The sequence below is a fragment of the Ursus arctos genome, unplaced genomic scaffold (genome assembly GCF_023065955.2).
Source record: "Ursus arctos isolate Adak ecotype North America unplaced genomic scaffold, UrsArc2.0 scaffold_16, whole genome shotgun sequence".
Classification (NCBI taxonomy): domain Eukaryota; kingdom Metazoa; phylum Chordata; class Mammalia; order Carnivora; family Ursidae; genus Ursus; species Ursus arctos.
Genome location: NW_026622830.1, coordinates 61,032,252 through 61,044,552, shown reverse-complemented (window position 1 = coordinate 61,044,552; position 12,301 = coordinate 61,032,252). Strand labels below are relative to the sequence as shown.

The following is a 12,301-nucleotide window of genomic DNA, read 5'->3' as shown; positions in this document are numbered from 1 at the left end:
AACATTGATTGAGACATCTCGCGGGAGTCCGTGGGCAACGCCGAATGGTTAGGTGACCTCACGGCTCCGCCCTCGTCTTCCTAGCCCGCGGGCCCCGCTTCACGCATGCGCCGGCGGCGGCAGTGGCAGCGGCGAGTTGGCGCGGTACGCGCTCGCCGGCGGGATGGTGCTGAACCGGGTGCGGGCAGTTTTTTTCGATCTGGACAACACGCTCATCGACACGGCCGGGGCGAGTAGAAAAGGCATGTTGGAGGTAACGTCCCGACTCCCGCGGTCCTCCTCTGGGCAGGGTCAGCGCGCCCAACCCGTGTCGCGCTCTTTCCTGTCCCATTGGTGTCCTCCCACCCCCGACCTTCCCACTGCGGAGTCCATCGACAGCGCGCTTGGGACTGGGTCATCCCGGAGGCACTGGCTTCTCGTCCTTTGAGACCCACCCCGTGCAGGAAGGAGCGGGAAAGAAGGACGAGTGGGCAAGGGGATCTGGCTGGGAAGGCTGCCTTCCCTCACGCCGAGCGCCTTGGGTTACCTGCCTGGCTACGCCCAGGTTCTGGGAAGCTGGGTTCTAGAAGTTGTTTCCCGGCCGTGGGACCCGGAAGGATGTCGTTAAAACTGCCACGGTGGCAGAGTTGCCCACAAACATACACGGTCACGTGGCTTTTTGCCAAGACAGGTTCGGACCAGCTAGGCGAGTGTGGCGGCGACAGGCTCTCCGCCGTTGGCCTCTCCACACTGCGTGGTCTTCGGCACATCTTTGAGAGACCCAAGAAGTTACACAACTATCGGTGGCGAGCCTGGACTTAATTGACTCCAGAAAATTTTCTCCGCAGAAATTGACCTCCAGCCTTCCTGCTGTGGGTGTGAGCCGTAGATTTCTGAGGTGACATTCACAGTCCATGCTTGCACAAAGCATTCCTTTCATGGGGCATTCATTATTCAGCATCCTCTCCTTTCCATACCCACAAATGCTGAATCAGACCTCTTCAAGCCCCAAATCCACCCCTGCTTGCTTGCTTCTGCCTCAGCTCTAGGGAGAGAACCAAGGATTATCAGATGCAGAAACCCACTTTCAAAAGCTAATCCTTCCAACCCTGGGAGTCCCAACGTCTTCATGCCTCATTAGTTAGGTTTTGACTCCCTGGATTTTTTTTTTTTTTTTAAGCCCGAAGGTGGGGCTGGACCAGGGCAACCTCAAGACCATGAGATCAAGACCTGAGCCCAGGTTGAGTCTGATGCTTACCTGACTGAGCCACCTAGGTGCCCCAGGTTTTGACTTCCTGCATCTTCATCCTCTTTCTTGGTGCATTCCACTCCTGCATATTCAGGTCTGTCCCATACTTAAAAAAATAAAAGAGAAGCCTCCCTTGAGCCCTTCTTCCTTCACTACATGATATCTATCTCTCTTGATGGCCTTGCTTTTTGTTGTTGTTGTTTCTAATTTAAATTCAAGTTAGTTAGCATGGAGTGTTATTGGTTTCAGGGAATCATCAGTTGCATATAACACCCAGTGCTCATTACATCAGGTGCCCTTCTTCATGCCCATCACCCATTACCCCATCCCCCAACTGCCTTCCCTCCAGCAACCCTCAAGATTATTCCCTAGAGTTAAGAGGCTCTTATGGTTTGCCTCCCTCTCTGTTTTTATCTTATTTTTCCTTCCCTTCCCCTGTATTCATCTGTTTTGTTTCTTAAATTCCACCTATGAGTGAAATGTGCTATTTGTCTTTCTCTGACTGACTTATTAGCATAATACCCTCTAGTTCTAGCCATATTGTTGCAAATGGCAAGATTTCATTCTTTTTGATGGCTAATATACTCCATTGTACATATATACCACATCTTCTTGATCCGCTCATTGGTTGATGGACATCTGGGCTCTTTGCATAGTTTGGCTATTATGGACATCGCGGCTATAAACATTGGGGTGCAGATGCCCCTTCAAATCATTATGTTGTATCCTTTGGATAAATATCTAGTAGTGCAATTGCTGGGTCTTAGGGTAGCTCTATTTTCAACTTTTTGAGGAACCTCCACACTGTCTTCCAGAGTGGCTGCACCAGTTTGCATTCCCACCAACAGTGTAAGAGGGTTCCCCTTTCTCAGCATCCTTGCCAACATCTGTTGTTCCCTGACTTGTTAACTTGAGCCATTCTGACTGGTGTGAGGTGGTATCTTATTGTGGTTTCGATTTATATTTCCCTGATGCCAAGTGGTGTGGAGCATTTTTTCATGTGTCTGTTGGCCATTTTCTTTGGAGAAAAGTCTGTTCATGTCTTCTGCCCATTTCTTAACTGGATTATTATTTTGCGGGGGGGGGGGGTGTTGAGTTTGGTAAGTTCTTTATAGATCTCGGATACTAGCCCTTTATCTGATAAGACATTTGCAAATATCTTCTCCCATTCTGTAGGTTGCCTTTTAGTTTTGTCAATGGTTTCCTTTGCTGTGCAAAAGCTTTTTATCTTGGGGTGCCTGGGTGGCTCAGTTGGTTAAACATCTGCCTTCGGTCATGGTCAGGTCATTGATCCCAGGGTCCTGGGATCCAGCCCCGCGTTGGGCTCCCTGCCCGGTGGAGAGCCTGCTTCTCCTTCTCCCTCTGCTGCTCCCCCTACTTAGTGCTGTCTCCCTCTCTCTGTGTCAAATAAGTAAAATCTTTAAAAAAAAAAAAAAAAAAAAAAGCTTTTTCCTTGTCTGAGGAAAGCATCAGCACCCTAGAGACCAACTGGAAAGCAAGGGCTTTGGGTGAATGCACTGAACTCTGCCTCTAGACTTCTAGCCTCCTACCTCTAGGTCCTGGGCCTGAGCCGTGGCCTCCAGCCCAGCCATCCCTGCTGCAGACCGGCTGCCCCCACAGCCCATGTCCTTCTATCCTGCCCATTTCTCCTACCTAATGGGGTTTTGTACAATTCAAGAGTTTTTCCATAAACTGACCTTGTATTAGAGCCTTTAGGAGATTCTTGTTAGAAACCAAAGCTCTGAACAGTGTTTTTCCCTCGATTCCAACCCCAAAATTTATATACCGTAATAGTTTAATCAAATTTGTGGATTGCTTCTCTCCTTTTCCTATTCGACATTCTTAGTCCTAGGTTAGCTTTACATCTCAGGAATGGTAATGTACATCAGTCCAATAAAATATGAAATAACCATGCTGAAACAAAAGCTTATCTCGATGAAGTCCCAGTAGTTCATTTTTCTTTTGTTTCCCTTGCCTTTGGGGATGTGTCTAGCAAGAAGTCAAAGAGGCTAAGGTCAAAGAGGTTGCTGCCCGTGTTCTCCTCTAGGATTTTGATGGATTCCTGTCTCACATTTAGGTTTTTCATCCATTTTGAATTTATTTTTGTGTATGGTGTAAGAAAGTGGTCCAGTTTCATTCTTCTGCATGTGGCTGTCCAATTTTCCCAACACCATTTGTTGAAGAGAGTCTTTTTTCTATTGGATATTCTTTTTTTTTTTTTTTAAGATTATTTATTTATTTATTTGACAGATATAGCCAGCGAGAGAGGGAACACAAGCAGGGGGAGTGGGAGAGGAAGAAGCAGGCTCCCAGTAGAGGAGCCCGATGTAGGACTCGATCCCGGAACGCCAGGATCACGCCCTGAGCTGAAGGCAGACGCCTAACGACTGCGCTACCCAGGCGCCCTTCTATTGGATATTCTTTCCTGCTTTGTGGAAGATTAATTGACCATAGAGTCGAGGGTCCATTTCTGGATTCTCTATTCTGTTCCATTGATCTGTGTGTCTGTTTTTGTGTTGACGGCAATGTTTTTCAAAAGAAATCTGTATACATTATCTCCATGTCTCCACCTTTTATTTATTCATTAATTCCTTGACATATAGCTTCTCCTTGTGCTATTTAATGAAATAGACTTGCCAGGTCATTAGGCACTTCCCAAATTGCCAGAATCAATGGACATTTTAAGTCTGTATTAGTGACTTTGCTGACGCATTCCATACTATTGACTGTCCCTTCTATTTGCATACCCTTGACCTTGACCTCATGGGCACCACCTTGTGCTGTATTGCCTCCAGTCTCTCTAGCTGCCTTGTGTGTTCCTGGCAGGTCAGGCCCAGTATATTGCAATTAAATCTTGGTTTAGGCCAAATCATGCTATAACCTGGAGTTCATGGGTAAAAATCAGGCATTTGAGTTTGAATCTCAACTCTCCCAGTACGTAGCTGAAAGTGCCTGAATAAGTTCCCTCACCACTCTAAATCTTAAATCCTTATTTAAAAATGTGAATGGTCGGGGCGCCTGGGTGGCACAGCGGTGAAGCGTCTGCCTTCGGCTCAGGGCGTGATCCCGGCGATCTGGGATCGAGCCCCACATCAGGCTCTTCTGCTATGGGCCTGCTTCTTCCTCTCCCACTCCCCCTGCTTGTGTTCCCTCTCTCGCTGGTTGTCTCTCTCTCTGTCGAATAAATAAAATCTTTAAAAAAAAAAAAAATGTGAATGGTGATATTCGTCCTCAGTGTCCTTACCAAGTTTAATTGAATGCATGGGAAGTATATAGCCTCCAGTGCACACTTGATGAACCGTGCCGTCCACCTTGTCACCCATGCTGTCCCCTCCCGCACGTCCCCTCCCCCTTATCTTAATTAAAGGTGGGCTTGTCTGTCACCTAGACTATTGCCGTGGTGGTGTCTCCCAGCTTACTGTGTCCAGTTCATCCTCCACGTTCCTGCCAGAGTGAAATTTCTGAAAAAAAGGCGGATTGTATTTCTCCCTAATCTTTACACCCTCCCTTATACCAACACTGTATTTTGTTCAACGTATCTTATGATATACTTATCAAAGAATATTACAATTAATTTTTGCAACTCAGGTGCCCGCAACTTAATAGCTTCTTAAGAGGAAACAAACTATCTTGATCATATTCATTTGACACATGGTAAATATTTAATGAATAATGGATGGATGGATAAAAATCCAGGTCTTCAGACTTGGTTCTGTTGCCACCTCCTTTATAAAATTCTATTAAACGAGCAGAATTGAGTTGTGTGCTTTTGACTGTACAAGGATTACTTTATCACATAAGATTACAGCACCATCTGGGGCGCCTGGGTGGCTCAGGTCATGATCTTGGGGTCCTGGGATTGAGCCCTGCATTGGGCTCCCTGTTCAGCGAGGAGCCTGCTTCTCCCTCTGCGCCTCCCTCTTTCATGCTCTCTCTCTCCCAAATAAATAAAATCTTAAAAAAAAAAAAAAAAGAATATAACACCATCCATAAGTGCAGGCCTATTTAAAAGTAACATACCAGCTTTCGTCAATACTCTGATTTGTGGAAGGAGAAAGAGAGGAAAGGTCTGGTCGTTGCCTTGTGCTTGGGAAGAAGGAGCCATATTCTGACTCTGTATCTCCGTTTAATTTTTTTTAATCTTCTGGAAAAGTTATTTCTTTCTACCCTCTTCAGGCCGTTCTTTCAGGGTCACGACCCAAGAGGAAGCTGCCCACAGAAGTTCGGGGTTTCTCAGTGAGCAGAGCAGAAAAGATTTCTGCATTCATGAGTCTACTTTCTAGTGGTTGACCGTGGACAGAATACATCAAATGTATATTTATTTATAAGTATGTTTGGGAAAGTGGAGAGGAGAATGAATTACAGTTTTAAATAGGTTGGTCAGGTAGGTCACATAGAGAAAATGATGTTTGAAGAAAGACTTGGACTAAAAATAACGCGAGGGCTGCTTGAATTGTTAGGCTGTATGTAGGCAGTCGTATTCTGTGAGCATGTATTTTTTTTATAGATTTTATTATTTATTTATTTTAGAGAGAGTGAGTGCAAGCGTGGGGAGGGGCAGAGGGAGAGAGAGAATCCCAAGCAGACCCCACACTGAGCACAGAGCCTGACATGGGGCTCCATCCCAGGACTCCAAGGTCACAACCTGAGCTGAATCAAGAGTCAGACGCCCAACCAACTGAGCCACCCAGGTGCCCCTGTGAGCATGTGTTTTTAACACAGTTTTATTTGGAATTCATCCACTTCATACAATATCATAGTGTTATAGTATTATATAGTTCCCACACTATCCCTCAAAGAGTGTTTAAATCACAATTAGCTAAAAACTAGTACTGATGATAGTAACTTTAATTCTGGGTCCAGAGAGCAGGTTAGAAGGATTTCCTTTCTGTATGGGTTAAGATGAGACTTTTAAATACAGTTTTGAAGTATGCTTGAGTTTACCTTATCTACAAATTAATCTTCCCCTCCCCGCTACAGGGTCCTAGGGCCCTTTTCTTCAGGCCCCTAGGTACCTGGTGGGCTTAATTGTACTCAGAATCCTTTTCAAGCCTGCCTTATCTCTTGCACAAAATATCATCACACCTCCAAGTTAGAGATTGTTTTCCTCCACTCCCAATTCAATCAAAATTCCTGTTTTCTCAGTGCAGAGGTTAGGATTGTTTATACTAGTAATAATATGAACTAATTCAAGTTAGGTGTTTTTTGTTTTTATTGAAATATAGTTGATACACAATGTTACATTAGCTTCAGGTGTACAACAATGATTCAACAAGTGTTATTTCTGTTTTAATAATATGTAAATGGCTGATAAGCTTTTTCCCCAAATATGTTAATATTAAAATGCTACTTGGGGGTGCCTGGGTGGCTTAGTCGGTTAAGCGTCTGCCTTCAGCTTAGATCATGATCCCAGTGTCCTGGTATCGAGCCCCGCTCAGGCTCCCTCTGCTGCTTCCCCTGCTTGTGTGCTCGCTCACTCTCTCTGTCAAATAAATAAATAAAATCTTTTTTTTAAATGCTATTTGTGATCCCAAATGAATCTGTAATTAGTCGTGTGAAAAAATGGGAAAGTTAATTCAGAGAACATAATGGGAAGAAATTTCAAAACTTGAAAGTGGTATGCTATACCTTTACAAGACTCTGCCCTTTAAGGTGAGCTAATTCTGTTTTTTCAGAGCCCTTAAGAACATGCAAAATGAATTACCGATTGCAGTAACAGGAAATTGGACGTTTACTGGGAGCTTTCTGTTTGCTATGAGCCAGCGCCTATTTAAGCTTAAGCCCTGTGGATTTCTAGAGGCCTGGTTCTTTTACTGTGTAGGTAGCAATAGGTTTGCTACAACTTTAGGTGACCTTCCATCATTGCTCAAGAGTAATTCAACTGACATTGTCAGAAAAGGTGGTGACATTAGCATGGAGGCTGTAAAAGCTTGGTTTGTTCATTGAAATTTAACTTTGCATTCCCCTCAAATTCTTCCTAATGGTGTATTTTTCTTAAAGTAATAAGACTTTTCTTAACTACTGCATTGTTTTGAAGAGCACAAATAGCCTGAACGATATTTACTTTTGATGTGATTCTTATACTTTGAAGGAAGAAAAATGTGTTTATTAATCTTTCCTCTTTTCAGTAGGTGAATTGTCTGGTATAAGTAGCATACTGCTTGTTCCCTGTATAGTTTAGGGCAACACATTTTAACTCGTTTGACCTCTTTGCTCCAATAGCAGACAGTTTTTAGTCCCAGCTATGTGCATTGCACTCACTGTCCAAAGATCCAAAATTGTCTTGGCACTGTCAGCCTTCCTCAGATGTCCCTAAGGTAGGACTTCAAATGCAGGTAGTCCGTTTGGGAGGTGACCCTTGCAAGCGCTGTAGAGGAGCGGTGGAGTCATGCTAGGAAGGGAGGGAATCCAGTAAACGAGTAGGTTCATGGTGTGAGCAGTTGGGGAACTACGGGAGACAACATGCGGAGCATGCTTCAGCTGTCCCTCCCAAGGGATAAGAAAGCTGGGGTAGTGATCTACAAATTTCTGCCCCTCATTGGTTGAGACACGCTTCCAGGGCAGTACTTCAGCCCCAGCTTGTATGCGTCGTTGCTCCCGTGATCAGATAAAGCCCTTAGTTACTTACCGTATGAACCCCAATTGGCATTACAGTTTCACTTACAGTATGAAGCCATTGGCATGTAGGGGACAGTGTGTGCCAAGGGGGCTTGGGTAACATCTTTAGCAGCCTGGGATTGAGGGCTCTTTGCTAACCAGTTGCAAACAGGCTCTCCACCCTCATCTTTTAGGATCCACCCTCACATGCCTTCCGTTTCAGCTTGAAATCATCTCACCTTTCCCAGTTCTCAAAATTCCAAGCTCTGTATCTTTGTTCTTGCTATTCCTTCCGTCTAGAATGATTTCATTCTCCTCTCATGCCCACTTTATAGGCTTGGTAACACCTTGGTTTAAATGTTACTTTCTCTGCCAAGTCTTTTTTTTTTTTTTTAAGATTTTATTTTATTTATTTGACAGAGAGAGACAGCCAGTGAGAGAGGGTACACAAGCAGGGGGAGTGGGAGAGGAAGAAGCAGACTCCCAGTGGAGCAGGGAGCCCAATGCAGGGCTGGATCCCAGGACTCTGGGATCATGACCTGAGCCGAAGGCAGACGCTTAAGGACTGAGCCACTCAGGAGCCCCTCTGCCGAGTCTTGTCCAATAACCCTGTGGAATGACTTCTTACATTTTATTTCCACCGTTGTTTACATGACTGTCATAGGACTCGACCCAGCATTTATGATGGTTGCATACCTGCTTTTTTTTCCCACCAGATAATGTCATGAGGGCAATGGACCCAGTCTCCACTGCCTAATACAATAGTGTAAAGGCAAGCACGTGTGCTTTGGAAGTAGGCAAGTGTGAATAAAATCCCAGCTTGGGCAAGTTACTTAACAGTTCTAAATTTCCTTTTCCTCATCTCAAAAAGGGGAGTCCCTTGCAGAGTTGTGGACAAGGTCAGAAATAATATATGTGAGCATTAGGCACAGTGCTTGCCCCAGTAGGGTCTCAGTAAATGTTAAAAGAGGCCAAATGGAAAAGAACCTAATGTAATAAAAGCCAAGATAAAAAGTCGGGGGAGCATGAGAGAGAGAGCGTGTAATTCTGATGAGGGAGTCAGAACCAATGTAACGGAAGCTGACTCAGAGCTCCTTGAAATGTTTTATCTGGAAAACTAGTTTTGGAAGAAGCACTGGGTCATTAAACTTCTGAAATCACGGAACATGCTTGATTCTATTAGAACTGAATACGTGTTTGGTTTTTTTATTTTTTATTTTTTTAATTTTATTTATTTGACAGAGATAGAGACAGCCAACAGAGAGGGAGCACAAGCAGGGGGAGTGGGAGAGGAAGAAGCAGGCTCCCAGTGGAGAAGCCTGATGTGGGGCTCGATCCCATAACGCCGGGATCACGCCCTGAGCCGAAGGCAGACACTCAACGACTGAGCCACCCAGGCGCCCCTGAATACATGTTTTTAAAAGTACAGAATTAGGTACCATTTTATATGGTGGTCAGTTTAGGCCTTCAAAACGTAAAATGGATGTAGATAAGAAAGGTTGGATGAACCAGCGTTATTTCTGGGAAGAGTCTATATAATGGTTGTGAGGAATTTAAAATGTTTTGGTAAATTTAAACCTAAGTTTTATTTCTATTTCTTCATAACCAGAATGGAAGGTGGTGGACTACCAAATGAAGGGTTTTTATTACCTGTATCTGAAGACACTTCTTAAAATAGAAATTGGTCAAAAATATGAATGAGTTGTGTAGAAAGATTGGGAGATCTTCCCTGTTATATTCTTTAAAAATGAGACCAATTCCCCCCAGAAATGGTGTGGTAATAGAGCTGCCTTAAGGCAGGCATTTAGAGTTGGAATCTCTACTCTGGGATTATAGGAAGATGGCCTCTCAGGGCATGACTGTAAAAGGCCTGAAGTGTGTTAATGGAGTTGTTTTTCTTTATTTAGGTGATAAAGCTCTTACAATCAAAATACCATTACAAAGAAGAGGCTGAAACCATTTGTGACAAAGTTCAAGTTAAACTCAGCAAGGAATGTTTTCATCCTTCCAGTACATGCATTACTGACCTAAGGACTTTACACTGGGAAGAAGCAATCCAGGAAACAAAGGGTGGTGCAGCCAATAGGAAATTGGCTGAAGAATGTTATTTCCTGTGGAAATCTACACGTTTACAGCATATGATACTAGCAGAAGATGTCAAAGCCATGCTCACTGAACTTCGGAAGGAGGTCCGCCTACTTTTATTAACAAATGGAGACCGACAGACCCAGAGGGAGAAGATCGAGGCTTGTGCCTGCCAGTCCTATTTTGACGCTATCGTTGTAGGCGGGGAGCAGAAAGAAGAAAAACCAGCACCTTCCATATTTTATTACTGCTGTGATCTCCTCGGAGTACAGCCTGGGGACTGTGTGATGGTTGGTGACACACTAGAAACCGATATACAAGGAGGCCTCAATGCAGGGCTGAAAGCAACAGTCTGGATAAATAAAAATGGAATAATGCCACTGAAGTCATCCCCCATGCCACATTATATAGTTTCTTCTGTACTAGAGTTACCTTCTCTCTTACAAAATATAGATTGTACAGTCAGTATGTCAGCTTAAAGCCCATAAAAGGGCATGATTATGTATTTTAGGGTCAAATTATTTTAGGGTCAAATTTAGGTTTTGAACTAAGAAAAGTTAAGGTATTCCATATATTAAGACCCAGTTCTAAGAATAATTTTACTTACGATTTAATAGCCAACCAACCACTGACTGGTATTTATATCTGGAAATCCAGAGCGTACATTAATTAATACAAGTTACTTTCAGTAGTGTAATCCAGAAAGCTTGAGGGAATATATTACCTGTTAATCTGTGACTTGAGGTTTTTAAAAAATTATTTTATTAATCTTTTAGCATCTTGGATCCATGAAGATACAGGCAAGATAGCTTATACATGGATGCACAAATACAGGTTTTATGTTCTGTCTTAAAAATAGGTATTTTTTTAAAATAGATATTCTAAAACATATATAATAGAGATTTATCAGAACAATCGGATCTGATTAATAGGAAGTGCTAAATCACATGCCAATGAAGGCATTCCATAGTGAAATTATTTTGCATATTTTCTTTTTTAAAACATATATATCGTATTTTTGCCTACTTTGAATATATACATTCTTTTATGAATCCAGTTTTTCTGCACGACCTTTTTTGGAGGGCAGAGGTCATTTTCCTGTGGTGTATACATGACAGATTTCTCCAGTAAAAAAGCTGCTAAAATCAGCATGTGGTGCTCCTTTTCCATGACATTTTCACATCTCTCCAGAGTGCACTTGGAGGCTCTTATTAGTCTTTACCTCTCACAGAAGTATTTTTACAATCTTTTCCCAGGTACACAATGGGGTTCAGGGGACTACACTGCCTGTCTGGGGATAAATAAAAGCCACGTAGCACCAACAGTCCTCTTCCTTCTGTGGATACTTCAGAGGTGCAACCTAACCATGTAGCCGTCCCACAAATTCTCTACTGACCGAATAGTTTCACCTGTATGATGAAAGCTAATAGAAAATTATGTTTTGCTATGAAATAATGTCAGGGTGCCATTTTAATATAATTTAAGTGGCTCTTGGTGTTAACCATATGCCTTACGTCCCCTGTTTTTCAAGTTTTAGGAAATATATCCTGTTTCACAATTTCTATATCCAATTCAGTGTTCACTTGGAGCTTAGTAATTAATGACTAAGGCATCTTGCAACTAGAAAACTTTTTCTAGGCCATTAAGCTAGACAGTCTCATGTCTTCACCAACTTAGAGTAAAATGGTTAATTAAGGGAAAAAGAAATAATGATTTGGGTTGATTTTTGGCAGGTTTTTTTTTTAACTTTTGTATAAGAAGCTACTAATGTAAAATATTTGTTAGAATATGTGTGGCTATGACTCCTTGAAATATTCCATGATTATGGTACTTAGATTCTAGAGTACGCCTGTCCTAGACTTATTTCTGTAGCTAGTAATTTCCTGCCTATTGCCAAGAACAGATTCTCTGCTTTTGTGCAAATGTCCTGTTGTGTTTACTTTTTACTCGTAATTTTTAAAACTGTGATTGTGCCCTTGACTGTCCCAGGGTGTTGTTGCTATGAACCTAAACATTTGTGAACAGGGTATGTTTGTGTATGGTTCCAGGTATGGTGCCCATGTGACCTTGAGTATATTTTAGCTATTTAAAAATTATTAAATTGGAGGATCTAGGCAGAAAAACAATAATGTGTGTGGTCTCTCTAATAGATTGATATGCGATGCTGAGGGTTTGTCCTTTTAGCTGTCCCACAGGATGGATGTGGGCAGTGTCACATTTACTCTGGTAACTGGAGAAGGTTCACTGCTTCTAGATCATAGTGACAAATCTCAGCAGGATAGTTCCTAGGGTGTCAAGTGAGCAGTTCTTCAGCAAAAGTTATGGGGTGGGGGTGTGTGGATTGTTCCCTTGTCCTTCCAGTTTGCATTCGGTATATGCAATAATGCAATA

At 42.9% G+C, this 12,301-nt stretch overlaps 1 protein-coding gene across 1 annotated transcript; it reads left to right on the top strand.

Moving 5' to 3' along the window:
* Window positions 1-89: 89 nt before the first annotated feature.
* NANP (N-acetylneuraminic acid phosphatase) lies at window positions 90-12,036 on the top strand. The gene is made up of 2 exons (XM_026489767.4): window positions 90-253; window positions 9,733-12,036. The coding sequence occupies exons 1-2, from the start codon at window positions 164-166 to the stop codon at window positions 10,387-10,389; spliced, it is 747 nt and encodes a 248-aa protein (XP_026345552.1). The 5' UTR covers window positions 90-163; the 3' UTR covers window positions 10,390-12,036.
* Window positions 12,037-12,301: the final 265 nt, after the last annotated feature.